The sequence below is a fragment of the Orbicella faveolata genome, unplaced genomic scaffold (genome assembly GCF_042242905.1).
Source record: "Orbicella faveolata isolate gen_17 unplaced genomic scaffold, um_ofav_v1 contig_47, whole genome shotgun sequence".
NCBI classification, from domain to species: domain Eukaryota; kingdom Metazoa; phylum Cnidaria; class Anthozoa; order Scleractinia; family Merulinidae; genus Orbicella; species Orbicella faveolata.
This window is the reverse complement of record NW_028301577.1, coordinates 16,334,583-16,351,366: the sequence shown is the minus strand read 5'-3', so window position 1 is coordinate 16,351,366 and position 16,784 is coordinate 16,334,583. Positions and strand designations below refer to the sequence as shown.

Here is a 16,784-nt window from a genome sequence, read left to right as displayed (position 1 = left end):
TGCCTTGCTTTCATCGAGAGCCACGAGGTTGGACCAGGACTTGGGTAGCGGTACTGAGCCATCTTCAATAATTCTTCGAATGGGTGCGTGGCCTCGAGAACGCTTCTTTCTAGTCGCACACTTGATCGACTTTCCCCTGTATCTGTCAAATGTCACGTCTATTCGATGAAAGTCCTTTCCAGAGGCAAGAACAGCTTTCACAAATTTATCCCCGAGATCGTCGAATGTATTGCAATCTGAAGGTCTTCCAAACGCCATTACCACCATGAGTGCTTGACCATCTATTACTAGCGTCAATCTCCCTGCGATTGGCGTGACCCGAGGACGTTCCGTACCACTACTCAAAACTTCCATCATGACCGATTTATTTCCAGTGCGCAGCTGACTACTGGCATCAAAGATGGTAAGGAGAACTGCCATTAGTTCATGGCTGAGGATTTGAGGCAAATCTACTCTTCCACCGCCATCGTATATGCTGTAATGATGCGCTGAAGGGTGTTTCTGTCGGCTTTGATGGCCGCACACGTTTTCAATATCGTTCTTTTTGACCTCATAAAGGGTTGAAAATGTGGGAGCCTTATTTTTAGCAACAGGGTCCCGGAGCTTCTTATGATGCCCATCTTCTCTTGGCGCTATAAGTCTTTCCTTTACAAAGGTGATATACAAAATAAAATACAATAACCTTTATTTCACCTGGAATTTAAAATAGAAAATTGCTAATATCTTCGAGAAAATGAATAATTGAATAAATAAAATAAGATGGATATGGAATAATAAAATAAGTATATAAAATTACGTAATTAATGTACTGGCATCAAACCATTTGCAACTATCTACAGAAGGGACAGCAGTCAGTGTCGAATTCTAAATTACGAATAGTCGATTTGAAAGTTGCAACTGTTGGCAGTGACCTGGTGGTATTGGGAGGGAGTTCCATAGTTTACTTCCATAGTAAGATAGAGAGCGCAGGCCATATCTAGTGGTATTAACACGAGGGATAACAAGAGAATGTGTACCAGTAGTACATAGATTTATGCTATGGGATCAGCTCCTCCTGGCCAAGACTGTTTGCTTTAAGTAGGGACTCTTCTATCCGTGTCGTTGCCACGTCTTTGGTCACCATGTTCTGCAACCTTTCAGGGATTGTTACCTGATTGTTGACGTTGAAAACATTGGCTTGACGGAGCAAAGCAATAACTTTCTTCTCATCGGAATTATCTCGCAGTCTAGTTTCCTTGACAGTTTGGACTCGTTGCATGCGATCTGATCATCGTTAGCAACACGAAACATCTCCTTTTTTAATACAGCAATATGTGCGCGGATGTTATATGACAGCGTCCATCTACACAGCGCTGCTGTTGTCCTTGTTATGCCAACTATCCCATCACCTCTCTTTCTGGTACCATTGAGCCACTCCTGACCTTGATCTGGATCTACCTGATTAAATTATGAAGAAGAACCTTTCACAACCCAGTTGCCCTTGTCAAACTCGGTTTGTACTTCTAGTGGAAGCTGTTTCATTTGCGCAAGGTACACAGCACCCTATCGCGCGTAATTGGTGTGATCATAACGATGGAAAAGTGGCAGCATCTTTTGAAAGGCGTACAGATGTAGGTCTCACATACCCTTTCTCTGAGCTCTCACAAAGAGCAGAAGGATGCAGAATATTCCATGTACTGCCACCAGTACCCTAAATTAGGATTATTCTCTTTCCTGACAGCGATGAAGGAATACAGCGCGCGCTGTGCGGAATCTGTCAGGTGACACCAGGTCAAGCAGTTTCAGAAAATCTTCCTCTTTGTTTGACTGAACAGACGTCTCGAGACTGTTTCAGTTCGTTGTCCTCCTCTTCTAAATAGACCAAAAGTTGTGGCAGAAGCAGTTGCGACGTACATCGCCTGAAGAGTAATCTTGTGAACTCGAGTACCCTTGTTGTAGTCTTTGCCTACAAGAAAGCGCTCCACAGTTCGTGGACCTAAGATACCGCTCTCAATTCAGATGGTTGGTAGCCCAGAGTCTTGAAATCTTGAAATCTTGAATCTTGAGTCTTGAATCAAGAAATTTTCTTAATCTACTTATCTTACCCTTATCAATATACTTTGCATAGCAGCTCTTGTGCCAGTGCAGTTCCTCAGCTTTCTTTCTCTCAATTGCACTCAATATCCCGTCGATTGTTTCTGTGTTGATGGTGTCTTAATTTTCGTCGCTCTTCAGATGATTCCTTCAATGAACCCAAACCCTGCACTCTTGCACTGAACAGGACATCTTTTTTTACTCCTGGCATAAAATACATTCACTGAACGAAACAGGAGGGGCAGATCGTTTTAAACTCGCCCGTTCTTCCATTATTTTAACGATGTAATCTCTCAACCAGGGGCGAGGCAGAAGACTCCTGAAATTTTCGTATAGGCATCATCCAACAAAAAATGACGTCACATCCGGTTTAAACTGCGTTTCACGGCTCGTTTCACAAAGCGAGAAAATGGCGTTTCGATTACTCACGATTTCCCGCTATTTGTAAACCATCAGTTTCTTTTCATTTTATATTGAGGATGGAAAGATGTTGCAGACACATTACTTCGACAAAAAGTGCCAGGCGTCGCAGAGTGTTCTCCCCCGCCCCTGCTCTCAACACAACCCGCCATGGAGCTCTGCGAGTTACCAGCTTGATTTAGCAACCACGTAAGTTTACTGGGACTCGGACTGCAGCGTAGGATAAAAAGCTTTACCAATTGAAACTTGAGAATGAAGTTATTTCCTTGAATGAAAATGTCTTTCATTCTCGACCAGAATTTAGTAAGGTTTCTCTTTTCGAAGTCCAAGTACCTTAATTTTCAGGAGAACGACCAATTTTTCAAGTTTGAAAGACATGTTTCGACAGAACTTCTGTCATCTTCAGTTGAATGAATGATTACAAAGCAAGTTGAATTTTAAGTAGGCAAAAATGCTAATTAAGACAAATAGTAACAACAGAACGTGAAAAGGTGTAAATTAAAAGGATAATTTTAGATTTACATGGTGTAATTGCTGATTGAGGCAAGGTAGTTCTTTTTGAATATGGCTAGCCTCCTTTATCTTGAGTTGAAAGCTGGTAGTGGCGTGATCTAAAATATGAAAGCAGTCTATTGAACACAATGAGCGACAACGTTCAGAATTCTGAAGACGTTTGAAGATGTGAGAGGCCCTATCAACGGCTAAGTGCTCACGTACGCGTGTGGAAAAATGTCGGGAGGTTTCGCCGACATAACAGGCATTACAGCCCGCACATGTAAACTTATAAACCACACGTGAACGAAGCCCGTCGGGGATAGGGTCTTTCACACCAAAAAGGTTACCTATCTTAAAGGAAGAAAAAACTAATTTGATGTCTAAATCATTACAATAGCGCTTGATTAAGTGTCGAATCTTCTTCTGAGTGATGACAGAAAAATGGCCTATGTACGGCAGCTTAAAGTAAAACGTGGGCGAGGTGGTAAGGGGGTAGCCCCGGGGACAATGATTGCTATGGGTCCCAGTGATGTAACGGTTAACCACTTTTTCAATTAAATGGGCAGGGAAAAGGTTCTTTTTGAGAATTTCAGTAAGCTTGGTTATATCCTCGTGTAACCCCAACCAAGTGTTGTTGATCTTGTAGGCCCTGTCAATAAGAGTCCTAATGAGACCTACTTTGTATGAGTACGAGGTGAAGCTAAAATAATTAGTTAATAACCCAGTAAAGGTTTTCTTACGGTAAACCCTAGTTAGGAAGGAATTAGTGTCACTATTATCAATAAGAACATCTAGAAAGGATAATTTGCGATTAAGTTCTTTTTCCATAGTAAACCTTATGTTGGGGTGCCTAGAGTTAATGTAGTCAAAAAATATAACAGCATCGTGCTCCGAGTGAAATAAACAAAAAGTGTCGTCAACATACCTACGATAAAATAAAATTTTAGAGCATTGAAAATTTTCCAACCATAGTTTTTCATGATGCCCCATAAAAAGATTGGCTAATACGGGAGCAAGGGGAGACCCCATGGCCACACCATCAATTTGGTCATAGAAAGAACCGTTAAATAAGAAATGGGTCTGGGCGGTGGCTACAGTGAAAAGGCTTCTAAGTTCAGGTTTACTTAACTTAAGGTCAGGATTGCCCTCGGAAATGTAATTGACCGCCAGGTCAATACATTCCTCAAGAGGTATGTTAGTAAAGAGACTTTCCACATCGAAGGAAACCATAAATTTACCAAGCATAGATAAAGATTGAATGTCCTGTACAAAAGTAAAAGTGTCTGTAGCGCAGTGTTCAGTTGGGATGTGCGGCGCCAAAAGATTGCATAGATATTTGGCCAGGTTATAATTGTAGGTTCCAATAGAAGACACGATGGGGCGAAATGGCGGAGTTGAGTTAGGTCCAAAATCCTTGTGCATTTTGGGGAGGCCATAAATTCTTGCTGGTTGAGAGCCTTTGGGATAGATCTATCCCAATCTATCCCAAAGGCTCTCAACCAGCAAGAATTTATGGCCTCCCCAAAATGCACAAGGATTTTGGACCTAACTCAACTCCGCCATTTCGCCCCATCGTGTCTTCTATTGGAACCTACAATTATAACCTGGCCAAATATCTATGCAATCTTTTGGCGCCGCACATCCCAACTGAACACTGCGCTACAGACACTTTTACTTTTGTACAGGACATTCAATCTTTATCTATGCTTGGTAAATTTATGGTTTCCTTCGATGTGGAAAGTCTCTTTACTAACATACCTCTTGAGGAATGTATTGACCTGGCGGTCAATTACATTTCCGAGGGCAATCCTGACCTTAAGTTAAGTAAACCTGAACTTAGAAGCCTTTTCACTGTAGCCACCGCCCAGACCCATTTCTTATTTAACGGTTCTTTCTATGACCAAATTGATGGTGTGGCCATGGGGTCTCCCCTTGCTCCCGTATTAGCCAATCTTTTTATGGGGCATCATGAAAAACTATGGTTGGAAAATTTTCAATGCTCTAAAATTTTATTTTATCGTAGGTATGTTGACGACACTTTTTGTTTATTTCACTCGGAGCACGATGCTGTTATATTTTTTGACTACATTAACTCTAGGCACCCCAACATAAGGTTTACTATGGAAAAAGAACTTAATCGCAAATTATCCTTTCTAGATGTTCTTATTGATAATAGTGACACTAATTCCTTCCTAACTAGGGTTTACCGTAAGAAAACCTTTACTGGGTTATTAACTAATTATTTTAGCTTCACCTCGTACTCATACAAAGTAGGTCTCATTAGGACTCTTATTGACAGGGCCTACAAGATCAACAACACTTGGTTGGGGTTACACGAGGATATAACCAAGCTTACTGAAATTCTCAAAAAGAACCTTTTCCCTGCCCATTTAATTGAAAAAGTGGTTAACCGTTACATCACTGGGACCCATAGCAATCATTGTCCCCGGGGCTACCCCCTTACCACCTCGCCCACGTTTTACTTTAAGCTGCCGTACATAGGCCATTTTTCTGTCATCACTCAGAAGAAGATTCGACACTTAATCAAGCGCTATTGTAATGATTTAGACATCAAATTAGTTTTTTCTTCCTTTAAGATAGGTAACCTTTTTGGTGTGAAAGACCCTATCCCCGACGGGCTTCGTTCACGTGTGGTTTATAAGTTTACATGTGCGGGCTGTAATGCCTGTTATGTCGGCGAAACCTCCCGACATTTTTCCACACGCGTACGTGAGCACTTAGCCGTTGATAGGGCCTCTCACATCTTCAAACGTCTTCAGAATTCTGAACGTTGTCGCTCATTGTGTTCAATAGACTGCTTTCATATTTTAGATCACGCCACTACCAGCTTTCAACTCAAGATAAAGGAGGCTAGCCATATTCAAAAAGAACTACCTTGCCTCAATCAGCAATTACACCATGTAAATCTAAAATTATCCTTTTAATTTACACCTTTTCACGTTCTGTTGTTACTATTTGTCTTAATTAGCATTTTTGCCTACTTAAAATTCAACTTGCTTTGTAATCATTCATTCAACTGAAGATGACAGAAGTTCTGTCGAAACATGTCTTTCAAACTTGAAAAATTGGTCGTTTTCCTTAAAATCTTTACATGTCTGCTGCTATCTAGACCTTAATTTTCATTTTTAATTCAAATTTGATTCATTTGTAAAAACAATATTCCTACACGCATCGCTGAATTACGTTTTCGATCAGAGTCAAAGCTCAAAGCATGGGTTTGTCTTGTGTTTAAAATTGCCACTTTCACTTTATCGCGTAGTATTAGCTTTTAGATTCTTCAACCATTTAAATCACAACCCTAGAGGGTTCATTTGTTAAGAGCTTTACAATATAAAAATAGGAAAAACATATCTATTTCTTGACGTGGACATATCCTTGCTGTTGCAGTCTGCATAAATGACCTCTGGAGACGAAATAGTTTCGATATAACATGTCTAATTAAAGCATCCACCATCAATTTTTGCTTTTTTCAGTGAAATATTTATAGTACGCTGATTTAGAGAAATATTCGGATTCAAAACTAACTTCGAAAAATGGAAAACAGTTTTGCCTCGTTTTCATGCTCGGTATTTGGATCATTTATTTAAAGCTGCAACTTCACGATTAAAAACTCAAAATCAGGCCTGGTAAACAATTTTTTCGTGTTCAGCGAATAATTTTCAACTAAGAAAGTGTGTTTACCAACTTTTCCTCGGGTTTGCCGACAGAAGTTTAAAATAGCAGGCTTTCTTGGACTTTGTCCCAGTCTATAGTATCAGCCTTGCAGTCTACTGTTTGTCTTCAGACAATAAGTGCACTGTTTCGAGACTTCTGATTGTCGCCACCCGACAAGGCAAGGTTTCAATCAATCTTTGACATGCTGATACTTTATGAGTTTATGAGAACCCATTAGAGAGTCGTCAAACATCGGTCACTAGAATAGGCTTTGTTTTAATGCGCGACATAAAGTTCATAGTAGACCGGTCTTTGTGTGGCAATATTTCCGGGAAACATCAACATGCGGGCGAAGTTTCTGAGAAATATTGCCTATTGTTTCAAGTGACCACATTTGATGAAGCGAATGCAACGTCTTTGTCTTTCTTAGTCAAAACATCTAATTCAAATGCAAAGAGTCTGCCGTATAAAAATAGTGAATTGAATTGCTGAAAACACACCCAAGAATTTGCGAAATCAAACTGCGTGGAGAGGATGACGAGAATGTTTTCTTTTGTTTTTACAGTTATCGTGGCGCTTATTTGTGCAAGCCCCAGAAGTTCTCAGGCGAGGACAGAGGGTAAGTACATAGTAAGTAAGTCAGATCTAGACTATCCCTGAATGAATGCATTAAAAGTCATTCACATTATCACTCTTTGGTTTCTTCCTTGCTTTGCAACGACGTAGACGTCGATACTGTCTAAAGAGTTTGACAAGCAACTTGGACGAACATGCAGTACAAAAATTATATTTGCTGCTTCACTGTGTTGTGTTTGTTGGTTGCCACTCGCGCGTTGAAACGATGGGCATAGCGTGGAGAGAAGTCGATCAAGACGCACCGAAGACTGACATGTGGGTGCGTTTCTTTAACAAAATCTAAGATTGGATTCTTAAATCCGAAAGAATCCGAAAACGGATTTTGCGTTTCTTTGCTAAACAGATCAATCCAAGATCTCTCGGATCATGGTGCGTCAAAGGAACCGAAGAGTCCAGTCTGGATTCTTCGGTACCTTTGACGCCGAAGAATCCACTCTAGATTCCGAGAGATCTTGGATTGATCTGTTTAGCAAAGAAACACAAAATCCGTTTTCGGATTCTTTCGGATTTAAGAATCCAATCTTGTATTTTCTTAAAGAAATGCAGTAGCTGCAGTAGCTGAACATGTATTAGTAAGCATATCGGCCCTTTTACTCGCTAACTTGCTTAAGATGATATCAGCCATCTCAACCACATGTCTGCAGTTATAGAGGAAATTAGAAAGAAATGATGCTATCAACAAACAGCTTCCATGTCATGAACAACCTGATAGCTTGAGATTAAACGAAGCAAAAAACTGTGCGCTGCAACAAGATTAAATCATGCTTCAAGAAGTGATACAAACTTGATGTGTGTCAAATGTACAAATTTCTAGCATTGTTGGAATCCGCACTATGTAGAGTATCACTGGGAATGTTCCAGTGCAAGCACTTTCAACGTTTTCCACTTAATTGCTACTGTCTAGTGAGTATGAGGTACGGAGTTGACTTCGCTTTAATAACAAAAAAAAAGAACCGTGAGCCGGCTAGTGGAATCTTAATGCAGCAGAGGTCGATTTCCTTTATACATACTAAGAACCTGTTGTTAACTGCCGCTAGCTTTGCTTAGGACACAATTTCGTAGATCTACGCATTTCTTATGCGCTCTTTCCCTAAAACTTCGCATCCCAAAAAAAAGGAAAACACAGTATCTAGTCAGTGTGACATGTGATCTGTTCCACATTTTCTACTCAAGCCAAAAAGCGATGAAGAGGGTCATGAGATTGTCAATTAAAGTTAGACCAATAGCCTTGGTATCTGGAGTAAGCAGATATGATTATATTGTTTATTGCAACTCGTGGCATAAATTAGCAAATACAATACACCGATTCCAGAAAAAAACCGGAAGTTGCACGCAAGCGAGGCTTAATAGCCCTCGAGCTTTCAAAATGGCGGACGAAATGCTGGGGAAGAACGAAAAAATTCGAATGTATGTACGTTAGAGCTACTTGTCTAGAGCAAATGTGGTAAAGAAAAGGAAAAGAGTTGGACACAAGTGTTGTGCGGCTGCAAACTCTAATAATCGAAGCAAAAACCGACCTGATTTATCATTTCCACGACTGAGTTTGCTTCGGACAAGCTAGCCAGATAAACAAAGAAGAAAAAAGTGGGAAATACTTCTGCAAAGGGGAGATGTCTATTTTACCTCGGTAGGAAATAATTTTTGTTTTTCCGAGCACTTCTTGCCAAGTGATTTTAAACTGAGTACACTTTTTGAAACTGGGAGCCGTACCCTCGGCTTTCCCTTGGGCAAACGTTGATGAGGAATCTCTGTGTAAAGCAAAATATATGATGCATCTGAGTCTGGCATATGAATACCCATCAGCTTCGATCAACTTAGGAATTAATCAGTTTTCTTGCCTCTGAGGTAAACAAAAAAAGTTTCCCAAAAACAATGTTGAATGTGGAAGGACATTAGTGATTTAAATACAGCCATTGATGAATTTTGAATATTTTTTACTCGCTTAATATTTCAGCAAGATCTGGCTTTTAGGTTTAATGTTTCAGAACTAGTAGTGTCAGATAAATTATTGCATGGGCCAATTTCCTGTACTTGATGTTGGGGAGCCAGCCCATGAATTATTTACCTGAAGTTTTCCTAGGCTGAATTTGAAAACATAAGGTGCAGAATAGACTGCAGAGAGATAACAGGTCAGACACCCAAGACCTGGACATCCAAAAGTGAACTTTACTCTGAATAAGTCTGACAACACATTTTAAGGCCTAGTAGGAATTTTCCTTAATGTCGTAGATTTGATAGACAGCTTGTACTGGCAAGCAGGAAGGTTATAATCTTCATCCATTCTATGCAACCAAGTAAATCAGAACTGACTATAACTTTAATGCCAATTTTCTAAGGAAGATTGTTTTCCAACCATGAACCAGAACTGCAAATGTAAGAATACAAGCTGAAATGGCTATTAGGAGAATAAATGGATGGCATGTATTTGATGGTGAAACTCCACTAAGGTTGTGTAGAGTTGTTAATCAACCCTGGATAGTGAGCTATTTGCTTGTAAACTGGCAGAAAAAAGTTATCTGATGTTTATTTGTCATTTGGTAGTGACTTTAAACAGAGTACACGATATTGTTCATCAGTGGTAATTAAATATTTGGTGATTTCCACCATACTGAAATTGTGCATTATGTGGCTTCATGTTCTATTTTCTGGCACAGGGTGTAACATAGAAGGACACATGGTAGAGCTGGTGTATAATTTTGCTAATAACATAAAAGTGCAATTGAATTTGACCTCATTGAGAATTTTCTACATTGTATGATCTTATAGATTCCCAATTGTTTTGAACTATTTTGAAATATTTATTCAAATATTCATCACCAGAGAAAAACTGGAAGTAGCTGAATTTTCTCATATTAGATGCTGGACAAAATTTTTGGACCTTTGATGTACATTATTTATTCTGGCTTTAGCAATAATCACATCTTGTAAGGCCATCTCTAAGCATTAGGTAAGCCAATTCATATATAATATATTTATCATAAACTGCTCAATATTCTTTAGCATCTCCTTCCACCATTCTATGTCCAAGGAATTTTGCTCATTAAAAATTTGCAGTTACTTTCAATTTATAGCCAGGACATTCCAAAGTCTGTTCACAACAAAGAGTAGTTGTTGTACATTGTACATTGTACATCATAAACTGGAGTTCATATGACTCTTGTTTACTTTTAAACCAGTGTCAAACATTTTGCTTATTGATTTTATAAGGCAATCTTTCAGGGTCTCACTATCCATAACAATGACATTCCTAGCTTAAATTATTTCATGGAGATTGCCCTTACTTGGGTCTGTAACCTCAGTCCAGCTGGGGGACCCTGGGGAGGCCCCCAAAATTTCCCTTTTCTCTTGAACAAAAAAAAAAGCATTTTGTTACTTGCACCTTCGTCGATCCCTGTTGGTGCATTATTTCAATGTACTTGTTCATTACTAGTTGCTAGTTTTCTACGCCATCTTTCATGACATGTGACTGATAGTCTTTGTTACACTGTAGTACACGTCACTGATAATTTTATTGGTGATTTGACTGATGAATCAGCTTTGTGATTGCGTCCTACCCTGTAACGCAATGATGCTGTCACTGTACCGAACCCTTGCTTATACCATTCTTGGCGAGTAGATCGTGGTCTTGTTTGATACTCTGATTAGCATCTTTTGAACTTTTAAAAGGATTTCCCTTTATTTTCTAACACCGATTGTTAATTTATGAAGAGAGATTGGATGTTCTCAAACTTGAGAAGACTGAAGTCGTCAGTGAAAAATGAATCAGCCGTAGGAAATTTTTTTAAGTGTTTTGTTGCAATATTCCCGATATCCGACACAATTTTTAAATTTACTTCCGTATGTTCTTTCGATCTCTTGCTGTAGCTTTAGTAAAGCATTCTTCGGGTCAGGGTCGTAAACTTTTACAATTTTCATTTCATTCAGATTCTTTTTCCTAAACCGACCATGAACAAAGTTCTTTTAGGCAATAAAAATGGTGAGAACAGGTTGTTTTTGCGCATATTGGAGATCGAGACAATCGAAGGATGGAAAACATACCCGTCTAAAAGTTCCTTTATTTTGCCCCTTTGATTTATACGGCGACTTTTAAGCCAGAATTTCGATTGGCTGAGTGTCAAGTTTTCAATGTTCTTCGCTCACACTGACGCCGGGAATATCATCAGCAGAGAGATTGGCCTTTCTTCTTCGTTCGCCATGTTGCTTTAATTACCGCGAGGGCTATTAAGCCTCGTTTCGGTGCAACTTCCGGTTTTTTCTGGAATCGGTGTATTTAGCAGACACCATTTCCACGTTTCATTCAAAATGTAGTTTTTTCGCTGTAGTTACTGGTTCGCAGATTTCCCTTTTCAGTTGTGCAGTCGTGTTTCCCTCTTAAATCAGGGAATTCACACTAGATAATAGGAGCTGAGTAAATACTTGTAAATTCAGCTGAAAAAAAAACAACTGTGCGAGAAACTTACTACTGTTGCTATTTCGCTCAGACTCCACAGAAACAGATTAATTAGAATCGTGAATATAGCTGTGATCGGCATGAATCCAACCTGAGCGCAGAGAATTGATTGAATGGCTAAATCTATGGAGAGAAATAGTTTGCTGTCTTGTCCTTTGAATAAAACGTAATTTCAATACGAAAAAGACTGATTGCTTCCTTTGTACACATGCAGGGCTTGTCAATGTGGACATAACAGTCAGCACAAGTAAGCTGAAGGAAACCAGACAATTCTACACAAAATACTTGAAGTTCAAAGTAGTAAAGGAAACCCCTGGATTTCTTTCTCTATCACCCGGACCAGGTAGGTATTGAAACATGATGGATCATGATGCTTCTCCTCATGTGACTAGACCATAACAAGGACGTACAGCTTTCTTTGCTTCTTATTCTTGTTATTATTCGCTGACTCCTTCTCCACCCACCTCTTGTATGACAGTAGAGGAACAATTGTCAATCATTTGAAGGTGGTCAAAAATTACTATTATCATTAAGGAGGTGAGTAATGTTTGGGGTGACACCGTCTATTCTGAGCGGGACTTCAGGTCCAGAGGTTAGGGAATGAGCTTGAATTGTTGCAGATAAAAATGCTCCTCCGGTAACAACATGCTCGAGAAAAGCCTACGAAAAAGTGTAACCTGAGTGAGTGAGCGAACCCATAAATCCTCTAATATATTGATGTTCAAGATTAGCCAATAAATATATAACTAGAAGTTTAGTACGCTGTCACATTTTTAACAACCATACGCGTTTTTTTAACCTAAGTTTTGTTTTATTGTAGGAATAGCTTTTCTTGATTTCGTCGTGGAGGGTGCAGAGCATTCATGTGCCAGACCACAGTTGGCCAAGGAATTCGCGGGAAAAGGCATGTTCCTCACATACAACTTTGGAGACGTGGATGCTGCTTGTGAAGAGTTTAACAAGTCCGGCTATCCAATGGCCATGCCAATCAAAACTGAACCCTGGTTTGAACGTCACTGTTACGTCATAGATCCAAATGGAATACCGCTGAATCTGGCGCACTGGAACGAAACTCCAGCTGAGCCAAAGGGTGAAGTAATATTACGTTTTATGATCCGGTGTTAAATTGAGTGCCGTAAAATCTAAACCAAAGTTATCACTCCATTGGACCAATCAAAGCTCGAAGCATATACGCGTAATTGGTGCGGAGAGCAGGCAAACGTGTGCTACAAGTCGCGATAGGTTTCGGTTTATTTCTGATTGGTTGAGAAGGTGGCACGCGTTTTTTAAACCAATCATTAAGCGTAGACGGAACCATGTCACCTTGTTCAAGGTGATATGCTTCTGGGGTAGAATGTAAATCCAACGCAAACGCGAATTATGTTCGACACCGTAGCAAGCGACAATCACTCTATGTGGATATTTCAGTTTTTCTTTGTCATATGGAGAAAACTGGATTTAACAGAATCGAAATCTCGCCTTCTAATTCGTGAATACAAATCAAAAGCATTCGTGTGAGTAAGTTGCGATTTATCATACAAAAGGAATGAGAACGATCGAGCTGGTTAAACTAGTAGTAGCAAATTAACACAATTTTTTTCCCGTATGATAACAGGTGCTAGCAGCATGATATTTTATTACACCTCTCATGATTTACAAGAACTACAAACTTGGTACAGCAAACACTTGAACATGACAGTGGAGAGAGGGGTGGACTGGGTTGGCTGGGTGTTAACGATGACCGCTGCTAATGGCACCGTGGAGTTTCGTCCTTTCCAACCTCGGAACATAACTTATAACCCAGCGTCTTTGATCCCTCATCTGCTGGAAGAGTTTGACGGACATGGTCTGTCATACACTTTTAACTTCAACACCTCGAGTGAAATTGATAGGTAAGAGTCATTACCGACAGGTGTCGCATCTGTCTGGTCTCTATAGAGTCACGTTCTTTCTTCCACTATTATATACCCCAACATACCATTTTAATATGTCGAATTATTGTCGCGTTTCGATTGGTTCTGACGCATAAACAAATGTAGGGCAGACGCATAGATGATGTTCATTAACATTCTTTCTTTGTTTCTTTATTATTGTATCTAAAACCCAGAGATTCCATAAAACAAGAGATTCTATTCACTAATAAATCACGGAAAACGTCACTGAAATTGTGGTAAGAACGCCAGTGACACACTGTGCTATCGCCTCGTCTGCCCCTTTTTTGTTCCTGCCACATTTTGATGTCATCTGTGATCAATTACTGAACAGACGTACGGCAACATGGAATCTATTTCAGTTAAGGACACAGCACTTTCGTATCAGAACATCTTAACAGCTATCATAAGTGCGTCTAGTACAAAATTCAAGTTGCAATACTAGCACTGCCACGATCAACCAATAGTCACTTGCGAACTTTGTGTATATATCCGTTATTCAGCACGCGCTCTTCTCCCGACTGGGTTCAAGTATATATAGAGCGGGAAAGAGAGACTTCAGGGCTAGCTCTTGGTATGATTGCGTTACAGGTGGTGCCATTATCTTCAAAGCCGAGATCTCCCTCTGATGCGTCCGTTAGGCTCGGTGGGAGGTCATAGGAGGTGTGCAGTGGACGATCCCAATGGCGTGGTCATTAACATTGCTACCCCCGGTTGGAATGAGTACGAGGAGGAGGTTAACTGCCCCAAACCCACCGCCAAGGCTGCTCGGAACGTGGGGAGAACCTGGATGATATCTATGACTACAGCTCTTGTAATGGCAGTCTTGTCTCTGCTGTAGTTCAGGATTCATCTCCATTGGATATGCATGAACCTACGTTCCTGTAAACCACTTGTTATAGTATTATTCTAGACCGTAGATTCAAGATAGAATCAAATTCTATTAGAGATGTTTTAGGATCGCTCATTTGTTAAAAGTAAATCAATTTGTAACGTAATTGCAACGACAGCCCTTCATTCAAAACGCGGCGCTTCCTGTCTTAAAGGTTTCCGTTGTACCAAGTGGTGAAGCATTTTAGTGATTAAAACATTTTACTTTAGCGATTCCCGGCCACAGTCTTCATTAAGAGTCAAAAGGTGTTAAGAACAAAGCGTGCCGGCTAATCCGAAGAAGAAGTAGTCTTCACGGCTAGTTAGCTTAAGCTCTCCTTTCCCTTACTCAAGAACCCCATTTGAACATGATCCTGCTTGAAACCCAGGGAGCTATTACTGAGTTAGTGTGCCATCAGGCCCTTCTTCTCTTTACTTTCTTTCCCCTCGAAGAGCCTAAGCCAATTCAGTATGTTAGCTGACATGTTTTTTACTGCTTGACTGGTAACTCTCGTCAGATAATTCTCCGCCAGGTTTATTTTTTAACAATAAACAACGAGCAATGGGTACTGTTGCTCGTTCTGGTCCATGATCATCGCAGACTTCTTCCAGCAGTTTTATATCAGCTTACCCTAACAATATGCTCTTATACTCATCTACACTCTAAGGGTTGGTCAGGCATCATGAGAGTGAAATGTGTTTTCCCGACACAATGCAAATATCCCGGCCAGCTGGCCAGAGCTCGAATTTGAACCTCGGCCTCAATTTGGAGTCTAAAACCATCAATTGGTGCACCACTTCTCCGCAGCGATACGAACTGCCTTGAGAGTTGACAAAGCATAAAACACGAGCCAAAATACTACCTAGGTGAACCTCTCTCTAACATCGGCACGCATAAAACCCTTTTTTCATCTGATCGCCGCTTGATGCATGTGCTGTTAACACTGTTTGGGTGAACTGCTAGTCCGGCGACGCACGAGCTGAACGCGAGTGGGCTCAGCATTTTTCCTAGACCTCAAAAGCACAGGCGTGCGGGCAATTTTTTTCCAGAAGGGAGGGGGGGAGGGCGGGGAATCATTTTCCCAAAAACTTTTCGCAAGTTCCCCAAATTTTTATAAAAAAATCGAGCACAAACGAGGGTCGTAGGATTCACTAACATATAGGTCTTCGTATGGAGTGAAAATAATCTTCCACTTAATAGGTCACGTTACAAGTAGAACACATATGCATAAAAAGAAATAACTGTCTCAGCCATTGCAACGGCCAAAAATATCAATACTACGATCCATGTTATTGTTTAGTACAGAGTTGGCATATCCCTCTCAATGTTAATCAGTGCGATGTTCCTGACACGCTGTTGCCCCGTGTTATTGCGGAGGTAGGTTTTCAATTTGCGCAACGCACTGAATGATCGTTCTGCAGAACACGATGTAGCAGGTATCACTACAAGGATGTGCACCACATTGGAAAAGTCTGGCAACATATCAAATAGATCTTTCTCATGCATTGTCTGCAGTATTTCTCAAACAGTCGTGGAATGGAATCTGCGCTCACGACGAAAACTCGTGTACATTTTCTGCTTAGCTTCCAGAATCTCGCCGTCGATTTCGTAAAATTTAGCGATGCGAGAGAAGCTTTCTTTATCAGGCGTATCCCTGTGAAAGATATCTCCCAAAGCACAGAGTATTTCCTGGTCATTTCCACTGAACCTGACCTTAAGCTAAGACAGCACCTTGTCGGGGGACACACAGTAACTGTTAATGCGGTGGTGCTATTTCGATTTCTACAAGGGCTTAATTGAATGCGGCGCGATGCCTTGTGTCTGGGTGCCCTGGCTTCTCGTAATTCAAACCGAGAATTGGTCAGCCACTTCTTAATTTTCAGACCCATTGCTGATGCTATCTACCATAGGCTGCTGAAACTTTCCTCACTCCGACACCCGCGTAGGGTCTGAATGGTCATGTTGGCGTTTCTATGGGCGGAGATGACGTCGCCGGCTTCCCCAGAAGATATCGGCACAGACTATTAGTGTTGCTTAGGATTATTTTCAACACACACAGTCCAAAGATAAATTCCAAGTCACAAATGGCAGTCAATAAAACTCTGCTCTCAGAGTAGGTTTTTGGATCTTTGCCTGAAGACAGCGTGAGCAGAACTTTTACAATGCGTTCCACTTGTCTGTGTACAGCCTTCACGGCTTCCCACCGGAATGACTTCAGCGTCAGTCTCAGACC

General features: G+C 40.5%; 1 protein-coding gene across 1 annotated transcript; it reads left to right on the top strand.

The window, feature by feature from the left end:
- The first annotated feature begins 7,102 nt into the window (after positions 1-7,102).
- On the top strand, positions 7,103-14,784 carry LOC110040939 (uncharacterized). The gene is made up of 5 exons (XM_089279953.1): positions 7,103-7,282; positions 11,964-12,092; positions 12,570-12,839; positions 13,365-13,641; positions 14,272-14,784. The coding sequence occupies exons 1-5, from the start codon at positions 7,198-7,200 to the stop codon at positions 14,519-14,521; spliced, it is 1,011 nt and encodes a 336-aa protein (XP_089136079.1). The 5' UTR covers positions 7,103-7,197; the 3' UTR covers positions 14,522-14,784.
- The last annotated feature ends 2,000 nt before the right edge of the window (positions 14,785-16,784 follow it).